The sequence below is a fragment of the Tiliqua scincoides genome, chromosome 9, assembly GCF_035046505.1.
Source record: "Tiliqua scincoides isolate rTilSci1 chromosome 9, rTilSci1.hap2, whole genome shotgun sequence".
NCBI classification, from domain to species: Eukaryota; Metazoa; Chordata; class Lepidosauria; order Squamata; family Scincidae; genus Tiliqua; species Tiliqua scincoides.
This window is the reverse complement of record NC_089829.1, coordinates 22711485-22731521: the sequence shown is the minus strand read 5'-3', so window position 1 is coordinate 22731521 and position 20037 is coordinate 22711485. Positions and strand designations below refer to the sequence as shown.

The 20037-nt window shown below is 48.6% G+C and overlaps 1 protein-coding gene across 1 annotated transcript in view; it reads left to right on the top strand.

Moving 5' to 3' along the window:
• The first annotated feature begins 1836 nt into the window (after nucleotides 1–1836).
• CDH1 (cadherin 1) overlaps nucleotides 1837–20037 on the top strand; it is a 32023-nt gene continuing 13822 nt past the window's right edge. The window contains exons 1-3 of the mRNA XM_066637941.1: nucleotides 1837–1881; nucleotides 2615–2698; nucleotides 3306–3420. Of these exons, the coding sequence (XP_066494038.1) occupies nucleotides 1837–1881; nucleotides 2615–2698; nucleotides 3306–3420 (244 nt within the window). The remainder of the gene's footprint in view (nucleotides 1882–2614; nucleotides 2699–3305; nucleotides 3421–20037) is intronic.

The following is a 20037-nucleotide window of genomic DNA, read 5'->3' as shown; positions in this document are numbered from 1 at the left end:
GTACAGCTCTTTCAGGCAGCAGACCAAGGGCACATCACAGAGAGGTGTTTTGCAACTCATTGGGGCAGTGGGGATACCCCATTGAGGGATGGAGCAGCAGCAAAGTAAGGGAGTGAAAGGAAGCTGCTGTGAATCATGCCAAACGTCAGCAAGGCCATTCCACCCACACACTCCACGGAAAGCACCATCCATAAAGCGCCTGCAGACACCAGGATGCGAGTAAGGTGGATATTTGGATGTAATGAGTTCAGCATTTCATCCATCCCAACCTGATTATGACAAGTAAACATTCGTTAATATTCATGTATGCACATGGCACCTTCGACAAGCACAGTTCTTACGCAACACGTCTCTGCCCCAGGGTGCTTCCAATCTAATATTCTACACCTGAGGCAGCAAAGGCGTGGCAGAGGAAGATGGAGGTGGGGTAGACACAGCATTTCAGTGCTGTGTCCTTATGCTCAGTTACAGGTGTGTAGGAGACTAGGGGCCCAGTCTTATCCAATTTTCCAGTGCTGCTGTGCCTATAGGGTATGCACTGCTTCCTGTGTTGGGAAGGCAGTCTTGGAGGCCTCCTCAAGGTATGGGAACATTTTCTACGATTTTCTCATATCTTACCTGGGGCTGCATTGCAGCTGCCCAAGTGCTGGAAAGTTGGGTAGGATTGGGCCCTAGGCCTGCAGTCCTACAGGCACTAACCTGGGAGTAAGACTCATTGCAATCAGCAAAGCCCATTCCTGAGAAGCCATGGAGAAGATTCTGCTTCTGGGGTTGTTATGCCAAAAAGTTTATGGAAAAAGTGCATTTTGAGGAGGACCTAACACTGATTTGCCTACAGGGCAATGCTGTAAGTATAAGTATACTGTAATAAAGAAACTTAATAGAATAAAGTGTAATTGGGATACTGGCAACCCTGCTTAGAAAAACCATGGGCCCCAATCCACAGTTGCATAGCAGTTGTCCCACTGAAATGAGTGGAAGGTATAGTCGCTTTCCCGGATTTCTGATCTAAAAGATCCACCATTACAGAGACCCAGTCCCTGACCCAACCAAGGACGCCCACCTCAACACCATCCATCAGCCCCCACACACCACACCCTCAGTGGAGGACAGAGTGCTTATAACTTTAACCACTATATAGAACAGGGAATTTTGCAGGGGCAGCTCATCATGGAAGGGTTTAAGAAGCTGCCCCTGCCAAAATTCCCTCTTCTATGCAAGGTTAAAGGTAGGGCACTCTGTCCTCCATTGTATTTGGTCACCTTGTACACACCTACCCATGCACCCAGAAGGAGAAAACAGAGTCCTGGGCAGGGCCTCCTTTGGGAATCGAGGCTGGGGAAAGAGTAGCATCCAAACTTCGTTGGTAGCAGCACCAGCTTCGGTGGCGGCACCCACTTTCTGGAGCAGGCAGGGCATCAGATACCTGAGACAGGTACGGGGGGGGGGGGAAGAGGAGGACATGCTATTGGAACTGGAGACAGCCAGATCAAATAGTCCCTGGAACCCCAGGCTTAGCCCTGTTCACACGCTCACTTCAACACGTGTAGGGCAGCACAAGGTATCTGTACCCTGCTTTTTGAGGGGTCCGGGTGCTTAGACGCATCAGAACCCGAGGAGAGTCCCGCTGGCTCAGGCACCGCAGAATCCACCGCGGGGGGGACGGGGACTGACGCGGGGGGGCGGTGGAGCCCGGCCCCTTCACCTGTGGGCGGGGCCTCCCTCTGGGGGCGGAGCTTCACACCTGCTGCCTGAGCCGCCGAGCACCCAGACGGGCAGAAACTTTCGCGAAGTCTTGGAGTTCGTCACCTCGCCTCTCCTCTCCGCTCCGCTCCGATGGGGACCCAGCCGGGGCTCTGCCTGTTCCTTCTGCTGCTACAGGTAAGAGCGGCGGGAGGGACAAACGTGCCCTTCAGGGTCCCTGCCCCGGGCAGCAGAGGGGTGCTGGGAGTCCCGTCTGCTAGGCAGTCGCCCCATGCTCAGAGGAACTCTTTCCCAGGCGACAGTGCGCCCTGCTCCAGAGCTCTCCTGGACTTTTCCCGTGTACGGCGAACGGCTCGTGCGAGGCTATGGAAAGCTCCCCTCCTTTTCTCCTAAGGCGGCCCTGCTCCCCCCTTAAGCATCTCTGGGGGCTGCTTTCTTTTGGCTCGTGTCTGGGAGGTGCGTCTCAAGAAGATTCCCGGGGCGGGGGGCGTCGTAGCTCAGTGGGGGGGGCAGACCACCCCCTCTGCGTGCTGAAGTCCCGCAGCACCTGTAGGCGGACCAGAGCTCCTGCCTGCCTACCGCTGCCAGTCAGTGCTCTGAGCGCCGACCAGGGTCCAGGATAATCGAGAGGAACCTCTTTCTTCTCCATGGGGCCCGATCCCTGAATGCCTCACTTGCCTCCTTCTCCTCCTGGGGCCATCTCTGGCCTCCTCTCCTGTTCCCCGGTGCCTCTGCCTGGCTCCCTAGAGCACATTCTGGTCTGGTCACTGCCTCCCCTGGTGTCATCATGGCCGTCCTGGTGCTGCCACAGTGGCGTCCACCTTTGGTTGCTGCCGCCCCTAAAGGCACACTGGCAGGGCAGCTGGAGGCAGAGCTGCCCCAGACAGCTTCTCTGTGTGACCCACTGTAGGGCCCAGCTGCCGGGGTGCCTCTGGGATCGGAACTGCTCCCCAGGACCCCGAAAGCCTTCCCCCACACCCGGAAAGAAGCACAGGTGTGCTGCCTTGGGGAGTCTGGTCAACCCTGATCAGGAGTTTGAGATCAGGACCAAAGTGTAGGGAAGGGCAGTCAAAATAGATCAGGGGGTTGGGATGCTTCCCCTATGAGCCAAGTGGGGGGGGGGAGTTCAGGCTTCTTGGTTTCAAAAAAGGAGGGCCAAAGGTGGGATACCCCAGAGGTGTGGAGCTGGACTCCTGCCCTCCTAATCCTAGACCTTGGAGCAGTGGCTGGAGCCTGATGAGCTGACAGTTCAGGGCCACACAACTAGTCTTGGATGATGCCATGCTGGATTTGTGTGTGTGCTGGTGGGGGTGTGTGCTATTACCTTCTTGCCCTGCTTGTGGGCTATTTGAAGTTCTCTGCTTGGCCACTGTGGCAAGGAATCTGGATGCTGGGCAAGTGGTGCCCTCTTTGGGCTGACCCAGCAGGTTTGGGTGTCTGAAAAAGGGTCTCCCCCTTTATTTTTCAAAATATGAAGTAATCTGGAAAGGACATGTGTTGGGCAGCCTCTGTCCCCTGAAGTGTTCTCCAGGAAGGCTTAAAACAGGAGGTGACTTTAGAGGGCTTTATTCATATATACTATTTTTTTTTGGGTGTAACAGGCTAGAAGGTGGCTTTGTGAGGAAGTGGCCCTGTGCCAGCCAGGCTTCAGCCCAGAGAGGTACACCTTCACTGTCTCCAGACCACACTTGGAAAGACTTCGAGTGCTGGGCAAAGGTAAGAGTTGCCCTGTCATTTTTTTTCCTCTTCCGGTCCCACCAGACTCTCCTCTTGGAGTCCTTGTATGTGATGACCGAATAGCTTTGTTGCATTTGCTGATGTATCCACTTGTCACCCTCAAGCCCCTGTGTCTGGGGAGGTTTAATCATTCCACAAAGCACACGGAAGGGCAGAACCTGAACCCAATGCTCTGATGCTGCAATTGTCTGGGAGTTTCCCAGGAAGCAAAAGTGTTCTGCTTTCTCTTAACAGACACTTTGAGAAATATTGCCATAGTTTATATCACTACCGAAGAATGATGAGGAAGAGTGCTGGCCTGGTTTCAAACTCTTGCTTATGAATTTATTGGGAGATCTTGTTCCCCCTTTCTGGAAAATGGGTATAAACGGCAGCCTGTCTCTGTTAGTGAGGCCAAACAAGACTTAAAAGCACTCTTGTGTGCAGCAATAGAGGTGTAAATGTATGACTTTCCCCTTCAAATGCTAGAACATGACTGCTAAATGCTTTAGCTAGATGTTAAAACTTGAGTGCCATCTAAGAGACAATGAAGCTCCTCTGCCTGTGGCAAATCAGAACATGTATTTTCACACGTTCTACTCTAAGTCTAGAGGATTCTCCATGATTTACAAGGAGAATTAAATCCATAACAGAAAAAAGCAAAAGAGCTACCAGGGCCTTGCCCTAATGGGGACAATGGAGGAGCCCAGACACAACTTCATTCACTTCTCCAAGCCTTCTTGAGGCGAGTTCAGTCACTCTGGCTCTGAGATGGAAGCAGGATTTTCCAGCAACCCCAGAAGAGCGTTTTAAGGAGAGAACCTCAGTTAGTTTCTGATCTGCCCTTTCCCCCTCCAGCGATGCGAGGTGGAGCCTGGCTGGGAGGGAGATGCTAGCTTGTTCCAACTTGCAGCTGCTGGGCGTGTAGCTCATGTTTGTTCGTTGCTGAACTTTGACAATCACTCTTGACTGGTTGGTTACCTGGCAGCCCAGGAGTTGCCTGCCTGGTTTCATGCTTATCACAGTTTCGCTAGCATGACGGGTAAGCTGGCGGCAGCCTTACTGTGTCAATAAGCATTTATGAATCATTTACTTTGGGGGGGGAATACAAATGATGGGATTAGTCTGGAATCCTATTTTCATTTCTGTTATGAATAAGACCAGGTCTTGACTGTTGACCTTGTCCTATTTATGAACAATCCTGGGTGAATCTTTGAGCTGAGGTCATGGTATACTGTAGTGTACACCTTTCTGTACATGAACCTACCCAAGGAGATCACAAACAAAAGTCTCCAAAACATTTGTCTTCATAATCCTAATTGGAGTTATCCAGTATTGCATCAAAGAAATGTTTAAAACAGTCTAAATTTTGATTCCTAAATAATATTATAGGAATATCAAATCTTTAATACAGATACCATCCCAAAGCAAGTGGCCTTTGATTTCTCTGTTATGAGAATATAAAAAGACATCACATCGTTATGAGAAGCTGATCCCATACAGTAGTCCTTAATTGTGGGGACTTGTAGTATCCTGGTTTTCTTGTCAAACAAATCAATGAATAAACAGACTCAATTAATCAGAAAAAGAAGAATGCTTGCAGTTTAAATATACATTCAGTCGAAAGGTAGCAGAGAAAACAGCCGGATCAGCTCTTTTGTTAGTAAGAACTCCAAGCCTCATTTTAACCAGGTGGCAGACAGGTGGACTTTTCCTTAGTCAGGTGCTGCCGTAGGTGGGCACCACTCCTGAAAAGACCTTGCTCTGGATGTCCACCACACTTCACTCAATTGAAATTATCCAGGGCAGGGTCTCTTGTGCTGCATGCAGAAAACAAAGAGGCAGACTGGGAGAAAGTGGCCCTTGTGACACTGGCAGCACTCCTTGCTGGCAGTGTGAATGAAGAGTGTAGGGCAACCCTGTTGTGGCAATGCCAGATCGTGGTTCACTTTGGAAGGTGGGTCCTGGATTCTATTAATGGCTCTCTTATGAACGGACTGCACATTAACATTTTAAGAAACAAAGTTTAGGGGAGTGGTCTGAAGCAGGCTGTCTCACAGGGCACAAGGTAACTTGAGTTGGGTGTGCCTCCTTGGCCATAAAGAGTACAGTGTTGAAGGAATGGCAGAAGTGGCACTGGAGGCAGCCAGGCTGGACTTTGGCCAAGGGTCCCCCATCTGTCCAAGGGTCCACTTAGGTACTGGTGACAGTAGTAGTGCCCTGTGCACCTGGAGGGGGCTCAATTCAGGGGTTTGTCTTGGTCCCAAGCAACCTGGCGCCAGCACTGTGGCATGGAAAGAGGTTTGTGTGGATGGCTGAGTTGGCAATGAATGAATTAGCAGTTTGTAAGAACAGAAGGAACAAGATAAGGAATTTTAGAGAAAGAGGGACTGCATTTGTGAATGATGTTGGGAACTAAGTAGGAAAAAGAACTTCATGTCTTATGCAGGGTTATCTGTTGTGCTTTGTCTTGATACAACAACTGTGTTGGAATGCTATGGAAGTAAGTGTATTGGGAAAGCTACTTTCTAAAACAGGTGCTGATCACTTAGATGCTTATCATGTATCCCACATAATCTAGGAATGATCCTTCATGTGTTCAAAACACACAAATTCTATGTGGCTGCACTTCAATCCAGAGATGTAAAATTGGACACTCAAAAGCAGAATAATTTTTTCAAATAGTCCGTGTGTTGTCTGCTACTCCTGAGCAGAGTAATGATTCTTTGTGCCTGGCTTGATGACAGTCTAGATGCTTCTAAGCCTGGTGTATATGTTTTTAATGATTTTCTTTTTCATTTAAAAGGATATATTTAGTTCTTAGGTAGCCAAGCTAAATCTGACTCATCTGTTTGCCAAGAACTTGTTATATACCCATCATGGTTGATCTTAACTCACAAAACAAAGTGAACTTGTCCCCTTTGAAGGTTACAAGGGGAGGTTAAAAAGCATACTTTTTTTTACTACAGGCAGGGTAGCAGGGGCAGGTACATCAACTTTTTCATTCTTGGCGATAAGGAGAGTTCCATTTCTGTGCTGTTACTGATGTACAGTCCCTGAGTAAAGTGGGGGGCAGCCCTGAGCCGCTTCTCTTGGAGTGGAGACAGGGCTTGTGCCTCGTGCTTGGATTTCTTGAAAGAGCTCTCCTGAGTGAATGCATATGGGGAAGTCTGTTCTTGTTGACATATGTATGTCATACCTTTCCATTTCCTAGAGGGGACCCTCTAGGCAGTTGGCAACTCTTGCAAAGCAATGCAAATAAAACTATCAAATAAAATAGAAGCCAAGATCAAAACTAGCCCCCTTGCACCAAGTGGAGTGTAGAAGGCTCTGGCTGCTTCCTGTATTTCATAGTGGCCCACCAGATACCTCACGGAGCACACAAGACAACAAGAGACCTGCATCCTGTTGCCCTCCCTGGCATCTGCTTGATCCCTTGGGAGCCTAGCAAAACACTGTTGGTGCCTGAACCTTGGCAAACTTAGCTCAGCTTTTGCAGGGCCTTGATCCTAAATGTGCATCTGTGTGTGTGTGTGTGTGTGTGTGTTTACATAGAGAACTGTGGAAGTAAGTGGAACTGCAGTTTTGGGGAACATTCCCAGAAAACATTTGGCACCATCGGTCATTCTGATACAGCTTCACTTGCTTCCACTTCTAGAATTAGATTGTTAAAAGTCATCCCACAAATGCCAAAGGTTGCATTGTGCTGGGCTCCCCCCACCTGCCCTGCATAGAGTTTCCAGCCATGTGGCCAGGCTTGCACAACTGGGGTGAGTCTGTTGGTATAGCATGCCTGTTCACAGCAGCAACAGCAATTGTGAAGCTCCCTTGTACAGACTTGGACTGTTGGCACTTGCAGCCCAGGGATGTCTCCTTTGAGTGGCATCAGCTCTTCAGTGTTGCAGGCAGGTGTCTTTCCCGTTCCTGTCACCTGCAAGAGCCACCTTAACTGAAGAGTCTGCCAGGGTTTGAACCTGGGACACTTCGGCGGCTGCAGGATGGACGTTTGTTCCCTTAACCTTGGGGCTGCATTGTGGTTGCATCCGTGCTGGAAAGTTGGACTGGATTGGGTCCCAAGTTATGGATCCTCTGTGGAATATTAGGTGATGTTCTCTGTAGAAAGTTAACCATCAAAAAAACAGTCCAAGACATCGGAATTCACCAGTAGGGTACATCCCAAATGGTGAAGGGAAAAGTGTGAAAGAGGGATGGGAGAAGAAAAGGAAACCTGAGAAGGAAATAGGGACAAATTTGTGAGAGAGCCATTGGGCAGGCTGCAGAAGATCCAGGCCTGGAATGGGAGACCTGGGTTCAGAACCCTATGGAGCTCCCTGGGTGGCCTTGGACCAGTTTCTATCTCTCTCTCTCTCTCTCTCTCTCTCTCTCTCTCTCTCTCTCTGCCTTTATCTAATGTTGTTGTGAACTTAAAATGGGATGGCTCTAAGTACAGGACCCCAGACCCTTTGGAGTAAAGGACAAAAATGTTATTATTTAATAGTATTTCTGCACAATCATAATAATGACATACAAAGCTTAAAGTCAATGCGTTCACTTGCAACAGGGAATTGTAAATTCACGTAGGAATAAAGTAGGGTGTGCCTTAATGTCAGGTTTAAGATGAAGGCCATGTTGTTTGTCTTCAAAAGATGCTTCCTCATTGCAATAGAATCAGATCTAAAGATAGGGCTGTAAAGTGGTAACTTTGAATAATAGGCTGCATAAATATTTTTTTTTCCTGGGGATGATTTGAGTATCTAGCCAAGCCTCTCCTTTGCCAGAGCCCTCCAAAGGGAACCTGCTGCACTGTCCCTCTTCTCTGTGCATAGAGAGATTAGACCAGCAGTGAGGGGATGAGGCAATGCAGGGTTCATTTGCTGATTTGGTGTGTCCCTGAGTTTTTCTGTTCTAGCTATTGGGCCAGAAATCATTACAATGGCTTTTCTATGTTTAATTTAAAAGCAGATGCAACCTTTTTCCAGTAGGGCTTCTCTGCTATCTCTACCTGCCTGGCAAGCAGAAATCCAGGAGCTGAAGGTTTTTCCATCAGCAGGTTCAGCAAGAGTGATTTCTCCTCCTGAATTTCCTTGTAAAGCATAGAAGACAGAGGTGCACTGCTAGGACAAAAAAGTTAACTCAACTAATGTGGAATACAGAGCAGTGAGCTCAGCCACTCATGCACAAGGTAGCAGCTCACTTGGCTAAAATTGCTGCCTTTTTCTGTGCTGAAAGCACATGTTTTTCGGCACATTTTGGTACAGAAAACTAGAGAATGCTGGGCTAGACACACCTTTGATCTGATTCTGGTTAAGTGAACTCAGTAGGTTCTTAAGGAGTTTGCTTCTCACAGCAAACTGTATACTAATACAGAGACTCTGCTTTCTGCTAATTCACTCAAGGTGGTCCACAGGTTAAAATTGTGGCTTACAATTTAATAAATGTGAGTCGGGAAGGAAAGAAGCCAGTGAACTAAGGGAAGACCTATGACTCCTGCAGGAGACAGTTTGGGAGCAGGTAAGCCAAGCCCAATGGAGGGAGCCAGCTGTCTATCCTCTCCCTCCGAGGCAGCCAGCTGGGATGACTGCTGATGAAGGCCATTCTGGAAAGGGAGGAGCCAAACTTTCAAACTGCACAGAACTCTGTATCAAGTCAGCAGAGGATAGCACTTGTTGTGTCTGTATGCTCTCCCTTGTCTTCTCCCCTCCAATTGATGAGGACAGCAGGGATCCCACCTGCGAGGACACAATTATTATTTCAGTGAGTGCGTGTGCGTAATACTCCCCAGTTCCTCTCGGATTGCAAAATGAGAGGACATCTGAGTCAAGTTTGTTGTTGTGCGTGTGTGTGGGAGGGCCTGTGTTGGGCCACCACAGTCACAATGCATCTTGCAGCCCCTTTTTAGATTAGTTGTTGGTGAGTCACTGCTGTTTGCTTCCTGCCCCAAGGATGTGTCTCCAAGCCTTGAGCTGTGAGTGGCCCACACTTTCTGGGAGATGCTGTAGTGCTTACCTGGGAACAGAGCACCTTTGGGGAGAGGCTCAGGCCTTCCTATGACTCTCATGCCTTTCCTCTCCAAAAACACTTTCGGCACCATGACCGTTCAGGAGTGAAGGCTTATTGACTTTGCGGGGCTTGTTGGGAGATTAAGGGCGCAATCCTAACCAACTTTCTAGCACTGAACTAGCTGCAATGCAGCCCCAAGATAAGGTAACAAACCTGCTCTTACCTTGAGGATCCCCCCTTGACTGCCTCCCCAGTGCAGGATGCAGTGCATGCCACAATGGCACAGCTATGTCAGAGCTGGAAAATTGGTTAGGATTGCACCCTATATGTGTCTTTCACTGTGTCCTGCTGCTCAAGGCCTTTCAGTGTGGCTGAAGCTGGTGACTTGCTCCTTCTCACCCCTTGTTTGACTCTGAAAGTCTGAGCTAGGTGCTTGATTCTATGCATGAATTCTTGACCACTGGCTAGCCTAGGTGCTGCCTAGATGCAGGTTAAATGCACAGTCTTGTGGATGTGCGAGTGCATCCTCTGCGTTGTGTGGTGATTCTGTTTCCCAGAGAGGCTTCTAGATTTTTATTCAGGAAAAGAGTTATGAGGCAGTGGGAGCCAGTGCTCCATAGCAGAGGGTTGCTCAAGTCCAGAGCTTCTCCCTCACCAAAACCTTTGTCACAGCTCAGCATAGTCTGATTCATGGCACCAAATATGGATTGTTCCGCCTGGTCTTGGCCTGGAGGGCAGCCAAAAGTGTGCTGTCTTGCCTTGCCCAACTCTCTGTCCTCCTCCCTGCTCCCCCTCAATGCTCCTGCTTTGCATCTCCATGCTGGTGCCCTGATCGCCCAATGTTGGATGATCCACTAATGCGAGCAGAGGATGGAAGCTTTAAGATGCGCAGAACTTTTCATTGGGCATCTGTGCTTCTAAGTTCCTGCAGAGTTCTGTGTAACTTGAAAGTTTGTGAGGTACTTCTACACCAAATGAGTGGATCCCCAAGGATCTGGTGTCTTTGAGGACCAGCGTGGCACTTGCAGTCCACCGACTGATCTATGTGATCCTGAGCAGGTGGAAGGTTAAACTGAACAAGCTCAAGGCAGAGTCTGGTGCCCACTGAGCTTGGCACCAGTTTAATTAGATGTAAGTGAAGGGCCTGGGGGGAAACATCTGGCTACCTCCTCAGCTTGGCCTTTTAGATGTGATAATGAAGGGTGGGGCACTTCAAAGGGGTGTCCAGAGGCCCACCAAACTAGTCTGTCATTAGGGCAAGGAGCCTTGTGTGTCCTGCAGTCTTCCAGAGGGCAAGATTGAGGCCCAGGCTGCAGATGCACAAGCTTGTTTCCATTGCCCAGTGTTTGGTAAATCTAATCTCTGAATTGGATGGTCAATTAAGAGCCGGAATGTGTGTAAAAAATCCCCTCCAGTATTGCCAAGTTTCCTTTTAAATGATCATTTTATTTCTAACTTCTTTTAAAAAGCTGTACCCGACCCTTTCTCCTCCTATCAGGGAGGCACTCAAGGAGGTTCCCGCAAAGACAAAAAATCCAACAAAATACATTACAGTACAATAAAGTAAGAATAAAAGTATAAGAGTGATTTGCAGGAACAGGGACATCAGCAAAAATCCCAGAACAGGGTTAACCCCCATCAGCTCAATAGAGGCCAAAGGCTGGTTGAAATAGAAATGCCTTAAATCCAACCCTGGAACAACAGTGGTGAACACGGTGACCTTTCCTCCGAGAGAAGGAAGCACCATGGCTTGGCTGCTACCATAGGGAAAGCCCCCCTCCATGTTGTCCCCAGATGTACCCCTGCTGGCTATGGAACATGTGGGAGAGAGCCCTCTCAGCTGACCTCAAGAAATGGGCAGGGGTGATCCTTCAGGGACCTAGGTCCTAAATTGCTTTGGGCCTTAAAGGTTAAAGCAGCACCTTGAATTGCACATGGAAAACCATGGCTGCTGCTGCAGGGAGCATGACATGAGCATGGTGCGGTGGTGGGCAGCAGTCTGGCAGCACCATTCTGCATTCTTGTATTTGATTGAGAGGTTCAGAGAGTGCCATTTCCCAAGTCTGTGTCATGCAGTTGGCAGAGCCTAACAGCTGGGAGAGGCCCCAAAGCCACTGCAAACACCATCTCCTTCCCTCCCGCAAGTTGAGGACTGCAACCAGACCACAGATTACCACCGACAGGATGCAGTACCCCACGGTGCCTGCAGAGCAGGTTGTTCCTGATTACTTAAACAAGTGAGCCAAGCTGTGGGCTACTGTTGGAAAACAAAAGATCTGTTGGCATGTGGTCAAGGTGTCAGTGACCCACTTAGCTGAATGGAGCACTGGAGCTGGATCAAGCTTGACTTCTCTGAATTAGACTGGCTGCGTCCTGCCTGCAGTGTGGGCTTGGGAATGTTGGGTGCTTTCTAGAATGTGCCACAGGTACACCCAAGCTTGGCAAAGTGAGCTTGGTTTGGTGGCTTCACCTATGTCTGTCCCATGGGGGGGTATTTCCTTGTATCATAAAGGAAAAGGAAAGGTGTGACTTGGGTCCCACAGAGGGGGAAGGCTTTTTAACTCATTCTACCAGTGCAGACAGGGACATCTGGCAAATGTGTTTGTGGACATGGTGGGGGGACCTCCCTTTTGCCACCTTCTCTCTCATTTTCCAAGATTGCTTTGTTTTAATGCTTAGTTTGGCATACAAGAGTCACTGAAAGCATCAGATGAAAGCACCTACTGGCACCTTCCTGCTTGCTAGTTTGCCTTCAAGGTTGGTGGCTTTGGGTTCTCAGGACACTGTTGCTTACAGAGGCAGCCTTCCTATGGTTCAGGTCTCCTGAGGGGTGGCAGATCTTGTCTCATGCGTGTTGGAGAAAGTGACTGGGAAGCAGGAGCAGCAGGCAGAAAGTGCCTCTGAGGTGGTGCCCTGCGGGAGTTGGGCTACAGTGTGCTTGAGTGGCCCCGCCACGGACAAGGTGCCGTTGCTGTAGGGAAGCTACTGCAGGATGTACCCCAACAGTGCCTGGTGAGGAAGGGTTGCAACCCAGGCCAGAGCATCTGCCTTCCTTGCAGAAGGTCCCAGCACCCATCCCTGGCATTTCCAGTTAGAAAGATCAGATCAGAAGTGACAGGGAAGATCTTCTGGCGGAGCCGCTATGAGTAACACTGAGCTGGATGGAGCAAGATTTGGACCCTGTGCAAGATACAGCCACATTCCCAACACCTTCCTGGAGCTGATTCTCTGCTGCTGGAGGTGGAGGAGGCTGGCTAGGGTGGGGCCCTGGCCTTTCTGGCTCTGGAGGTTGAGCTGGCTGAGCCCTGTTCTTGTGGTACAATGTGGATGGCAGGATATGCCAGCTTCCTCCCTGAGTCTCCAGTGGAACCCTCAGCTGGGGGGCTGCAACATCTGCCTTTATGTGCCAATGGCAGCTTCAGCAGACACCAATGATCCTGGCAGCAGCCTCCTTCCCCCCCCCCCCCCCACTTTTCTGATTTCTTTTAGGTGAATGAGTTGGTCCTGGGGTATGACAGTCACCCCTGCCTCAGGAGCTTTCACAAACCAGAGGCTTCAGACAGACCCTCTGAGTGTCTAGCCACTGCCGCTCCCTCTCTGTTGCTGAGTTTCCCAGTGCTTGATGTTGATCTGGAGTGACATCATTTGAATCTGGATTAATCATGTGATTTCTGAGAGGCAAGTGGACTTCCCAGGCTAAGGAGCCTTCTGTTTTGAGTTCCGGCAGCTCCCTTCTGCCTGCTGAATTGGTTCACTGTGCTGCATGAATGTGTGATGGCCAGGTCTCTGAATCAGCTTTCAAGTGAAACTCCTGTTCTGCAGGTTTTCAGGTCGGGCTGAAACTCCAGGGTGATGTCACTGCTCAAACACTGATCCTCCTCCCCAAAAGCTCGAGGGGTGGGCAGGGCCAGGTGCTTTGTGTGCTGTTTGCCTGACATGACCATACAGAGGAGTGAGTAATCGGTCCTGCCTAGCGGTCCTCTTTCATAGCCCAATGCCTGGAGCCATTGATGAATTCCTTGTCACTGAGCCACAAAAGTCTGCATTGTGAAAACTCAGGAGTTGATGATGTGAGCTAATAGCAAAGGAGTTGTCAAGGGATATCATGGCGAACCTGTGGCTCTTGGTGTTGAGGGTGCAAGCCTTTGGGTTAGACAGAATTCAAACTTCATCGAGCATGGGGCAAAGAGTGGCAACCATACTCAGGTCCTTTGGACTCTTGCCTGCTCATAGCAAGCGGTTGATGCTTAGTTTTGGCGCCAAACCACAACATTCGAAGTGGGTAGAAACAGTTCTGTTTCTTCACTGATTTCTGTGTTTTCCAGAGTTGGAAGTGCAGAAAGCAGTGTTATGTGTTTTTATTTCAAGGGTGCGTTTTTATAAATTATTATAATCATTTTAAAGAGTTCTAGGTAGGTGATATAGGCGGTATAGTGTCAGCAGGTGCAGCCACAGGCACATAGAGAATATGTAGGGGTTTTAGAGAATCATTTTTGTTTCTTTCTGCAGATTTCACAGATTTTAGGTGTTTTGTTTTTTTACAAAAACGAGAAGTGCAGAAAGCAATATTATGTGCCTATTTAGTTATCATTGCAAAAACCCACCTCTGCTTATAAGAATGTGGAGACCCCTGCAGGATCAGTGCAAAAGCTCCAAGTTGTCTGGTATCCTGTTTCCCACAGTGACTAGCCAGATCCTCACTTCAAGGAAGACCACTGGCATAGCTCAAAGGCAATCGCCATGTTTGCCACCCTGAGCAATGTGGACAAAGGGCAGGAGAGAGATGCCCTCAAGAAATCTCCTGGTGTACTGAACCACCCATCCTAGTTAGTCCTGCGCATCACACTGGTTGTGCAGCCTTCTTTGTTTGAAGGGAAATGGCCTCCATGCTTTCATTAGATTAGGCAAATGAGGGAGCTGCTTACACAAAAAGGAAGGCTGAAAATTAAGAGTCCAGTGATTTGCATGAATTCTGGCTCTTGGCCCAGAGTGTGTGGTGCTGCCTCTGCAAGTCATGGGGAAAGAGGCATGAGAATTAGAAGCTTGATTTAAAAAAAAAAGAGAGAGAGAGAAAGAAAATGGAAATTCCAAGGCATGAAGGGAAATGCAGCCTGCAAGTGACTTGCTGGTTCTGTGAGTGTGTAAGTATTCAAGAACTTCCTCTTGCTCCGAAATGCATGAGAAGTCTGGTTGCTGGGACACTCCTGTGACAAATGTCTGGCTCTCTCAAGTCTCCCAATTTTGAGACTTAATAATTTGCAAGGGCAATGTACATGCCTGTAAAATACCCTAATAATCTACAGTGGTTATCAAACATTTAGCACTGGGACCCACTTTTTAGAATGAAAGTTTGTCAGGACCCATCAGAAGTGATGTCATGACCGGAAGTGACATCATCAAGCAGGAAAAATTTTTACCAATCTTAGGCTGCCATCCTACCCACACTTATCCAGGAGTAAGTTCCATTTACTATCATTATTAAAAGAATATACATAGTAACTTGTTAAAAGTACAAGTCTGTAATTTCCCCAAATGCATGGTAGCATCAAGTCGAATATATTAAAAATAAAACATTGAAATGAATGGGGATCCAACTGAAATTGGCTCACAGCCCACCTAGTGGGGCCTGCCCCGCGGTTTGAGAAACACTGATCTATGGCATGCAATATAAAAACACACTTTCCACTGTAGGGATTTCATGACTCATTTTAGCATTGTGGTTACCAGACTTCTATAGAAAAGGATTTTTATTTTGCCCACTATGTTGGCAAACCCATTCATTAAAAGGACAAGGTTACTCCCCTTTTCTCATGTAATACACTGATGGGTATACAAGGTGCAATGACTGAACCCAAGGCCCTCTGTATGCAAAGAATGAAGTGTACCACTGGCCTGTGGGCCCATCCCAGCACATGATGCTGCTTTGGACAGTGTGGCATCACTGGGTCTGTCTAGACCACTGCTTTCTAAATGAACTGGCAACAGCCCCCTACTGTCCTAGGTCTCTCCTACTTTGGCAAGCAGAAGTCTCTTTGTCTGCAGATGTTGATGGGTTGAACCCGGGGCCTTCAAGAGCTACTTATATAACTTATAACTCCTGTGCAGAGTTATGGACCTTTATCTGCCAAGTGTGCCCTGTGGCACAGGGGCTGTTTCACAGAACTTTCCTTGGATGGGGATGGGGAAGGTGGCAGCTGCCGGCTTGGGATCTGCTGGGTCCTGCCTAAACATGGTGCAGTTGGAATGCACTCCCATATAAGAGCAGTCTAGCAAGAGGAACTGGCTTGGTGCTGCACCCCTCCCCTCCTCTGAGCTAGGTGGAGTCCTCTCAGAGCCATGCAAAGGTGTTTGTCTAATGACCTGATGCCAAGGCTGCTTCTCTAGCCAGGGGATCTGGCCTGTGCAAAGGGAGAGCGTTTGGTCCAGGGTACCTTCTGGGGCAGTGGTCTCTGCTTCCTAAATGGCCTGCTGGAGAAGGGTGAGAGTTAGAGAGATTGTGGTGTGTTGCTCAGACAACAGCGCCTTTGAAGGGGAAATGCTTTGTGGAAAGAGAGGAGTTGAGGTGCTAGTGATGAGAACTGCCTGAGAGGGGGGAAGAGGCAAATGCAGTCACCCAGGCATGTGGCCAAGTGAGAAGTCCTCTGGAAAAGTCATTGGAGACTCCCATTGGAAGCTAAGCAGGGTTAGGCCTGGGTAGTACTTGGATGGGAAACCACCTGGGAATATCGGGTGCTGTAGGCTTATACCATAGTCTTTCGAGACTGAAGGTTGCCAACCATTGGCTGTCCTTTGCAGACGCTCCCATGCATTTTAGTGGAGCCAGTGTGTGGCTGTGTCCTGGGAGGGGGTGGCCAAAGGTAACCTGTCAGGAGTGAAATCTAGAATAGGAACCCACGTGCTGAGTCAGGGAGGGAGAAGTTGGTCCACAGCTTTTTGCAGCCTGAGTTGGAGGATTCAGATTGGATCCCCCACCCATCCACTTGTTGCTCAGTATGGGGCACCATCACATCCCACAAAGGGGAACCGTGGAGGGGGTCTTAAGTCTTCCTGCATTTGGGTTTGAGTCAAAAAATTTTGTGTGGGGTAGCAGATGAATCTTGCCTCTAATGCATGAACATGAAGGCAGTGCACAGTGCGCCTGGCACACTCTGCAATTAATGAGGTCTGTTTTGCACTGAGATAATCTTTGAGGATGTGTGCTAAATGCACAACATGGCCAGACCCCGGGGGGGGGGGTGAGGACCAAGCTCTCAAACAGAGTTCTGTGGGTTGAGAAGCCGTATGAAATTGTGGCAGGGGAGGGCTCTTCTCACTACTCTGCACCCACCACCATTTTTATGCCAATCAAGGCCACCCCTTGTGCTGCTTTTAATTAAAAATTGCACACACAATGTCACTGGCATTCAATGGAAGAGATTTTTAAACAAAAACTAGCACAGGGCAGCCGCAGTTGGAATGTTGGGGGCTAAATATTCAAGCCTCCCTGCTTTCCTGCTATGATTTTGCTAGATCATGCTATACCCCATCTACTCTTAATCTTAAATTTAAAAAATCTTGTCCCCCATTAGGCCTCAAAAGCCTCCCTTTCCTGACACATTTTGAATTATGAATTATGTGAATTATGTTGCTTTCTGACTTGGCCCTTTTAGAAAGGGCCTTGATTTAAACAAAAGGGAAGGACATCTGACCCTTAAACTGGTGGGCAGGAGGCGATTGCAGACTGAAGGACTGCCAGAGGTGGAATAGAGCCTTTACAGTATGCAGTCATAGGAGGGGTTCCTTGGTTATGAGGACTATTTGCACCAGTCCTATTTGCACCTACAAGCTGTTGGTAGGCATGGCTCCCCCCCCCCCCCCACTTCAGTACTGCTTGCAATTTTCCCTGCTGCCAAGTTGAGCCTGCCTGAATGAAGCCTGGGCACTGACGGGATCTCAGGGAGGCAACAATGTCCACCAGTTCATTCTCACTTATCTCTCCTGTGGATGCTGACTCTGGCCAAGCTGCTCTTATTTCTCCCTAACCTGGTGATGCGCCAGAGTTTGTCTTACCAAAATAAGACATAAGGTGGTGCTGGGGCAAGCAATGCTAGGACTTTCTGGGGCATTTGTCACCTTGATGGGGGGGCTTGGGGAAGTTACGGCAACCCAGCCTCACATTCATGCCCCCTCTTTAAGCATTTTGAGCCTTCATGTGCCTGGGACTCCTAAAGTGCCTGGCTCAAACAAAGCCTCTGTGTCCGCAGACCAGAACAAAAGGTTGGTTAGCCTTTCACAGCGGCCTGAGAATAGATGCGGGGGAGGCTGGAGTAGCCGCCATGTGCCCAAGACTGGGGGATCTTCTGCAGACTCCTCAGTTAGCCAGCCTGAGACAACTAAGTTGCTTGCACTTTCCATGGTGCATGGTAGCCCAAATGCTCCCGGTAGATCTGGTGATGCTGCAGGACTTGGGAGATGGGTCTTGGCCAGTGCAGGTTCTGAGCAGCAAGACAGCACATGGATCCTTTCTCAACTGCCATGCCTTGATTGTGTTCAATAAAAGAAAATGAGATACAGAGCTGTTTAGACATCTGTTTGTTTTGGATTTTGGAGCATTATAACTTCGTAAGTATAAAAACAAAATGATAAGAAGTATGTTGGATCCTGGCAAGCTCCTTATTGTGCCTCTGTTTCCTGGAACACCAACGGATATGATCATTTTTTGCAGTTCTGTGCTCTGGCTTTTATTGCACACTGCCAGTGCTGGGAACTGCTTCAGATTTTCTTAATAGGAAGTGAGAGTTTTCAGTTTGTTTTTAAATATCAGCTGCCCAGCATGCTGTTTCTTTCTCACAGCACCTCCTTCTAAGTCTTGTTTCCTTAAAAAGACACTGATGTTTGCAGCATATCCGCACTGTGGCTGAATCCTGCTCCCACTTTCTGTGTGTTTGTGGGGGGGGGGGGGGGGATGTTGCTCAATGGCTCACAATGGCCATCTGTTCTGGTGTGCTCTGTTTTCCTCTTCTCAAGATTTGATATTGCTGCTTGTACGACCGCACCAATCGGAATTATCGCCGCCTCTATATTAAGCATTCATTCTTCTGAGAAAATGAGCCCCTCAGTTTGGCCTTCTACGATTCCCCGTGTGACTTTGTTGGACTGGGAGTGCTTCTGCCCCATTGGAGTGACCAGTGTCTTGAGTGGTGTCACTTTGTTCTGGCCTCCCAGGAGCTCCAGTTCTTTCTCTTCCATCCCTCATTTTATGCTTGCAATAACCCTGTGAGTTGCATGGCTGAGCTGGAATTGAACCCCCAGCTGATTGACCCTTGCCCAGGGCCTTGCTCAGTGATGAGCTTTGACCATCAGCTGCTGGGACCCCACAGGCTCATTGAGATTCCTGGCCCTTTGGCTGGCCTGGGAGGGCTGCTGCCAGTGCTGAGCCTGTAAGAAGCCCTACCCTTCTCTGCTGTTGTATCCAAGAACAATCAAGTCTCTCAAGTGACTGAAGGGCCCATGGACCACCTTCTGGATCAGCTCAAGCCCTGTTTGAGCCTTCCCCAGCAACAATATCTAGCAGAACTGCTTGTTCCTGCCTGGCCACTGCCTCTTTGGATGTTGACCTCAGCTGCTGCATTTGTGAACAGTACAGGTAGTAATCAGAACAGGAAAAGCAGTTTATAGACAACAAAAAAATCTACTGGCTGGATGCGGTTCAAAAGACAACAGACTTTATGGAGAAATTTAAAGAACAGGAGGATTTAGGAGGACAAGAGGGAAGATTAGAAGATATACAACAGGATCAGGGTCTGGAGGAGGAGGTTTTGATGGATAATGGATAAACTTACAATTGTTATTAAAGACAAGTCAGTACAAACTTTTATGGATAATTGGAAACCATTCATGGACTTACTGCACACCGAGGGGAAAACGGGCTAAATAACCTATGGATTTGATGAGTAGATAGGAGAGTTAATTTTCATGTTTCTTATTTTTCTTGTGTGGATAATGTAATTTTTAGTTAGTCTAGACCAGCCATTTTCAACCACTGTGCCGTGGCACACTCGTGTGCCACAAGTGGTCCACAAGTGTGCTACAGGAATTTGGGGGAAGATAAATTATCTTCAGCCCCCTCCAGCAGGGGGCTCACTCCAGGAGCTTAACTGTGGGTTAAGTCCTACCTGGGACTTTAAAAAAAAAAAGGTCAAAAAAGAGCCTGCCTGGGACTGAACTTTGAGGAGTTTTGCAGCCTCAACTGGCCCCCCTTTTGGCAACTGGCAACCAACCTTTATATTTTGCAGCCATGGAGCACCTTCCCACCTAAAAAAATTTATTCCTCATAGGGATTTGAACCCCTAGCCTCTGGCTCCACAGACCAGCACTTTAGCCATTGAGCTATAAGAACTCTTAGGCTCAAAGTGTTTGGAACTAATACTTAAGGCACTGATGGCCACCAGCTGGGCTCAAAACCTTATATATTAGTTCTGAACACTTTAATAATAGGCTTTCCTATAGCCCAATGGAAAGAGTGCTGGGCTGTGGAGCACAAGGTTGGAGGTTCGAATCCCTCCTTAGCCAGCAGTGCGGGGCGGGGTGGTGCAGGCAGGGGAAAAAAGGTGGGGGCAGGGAGGAGGGGGGAAAAGG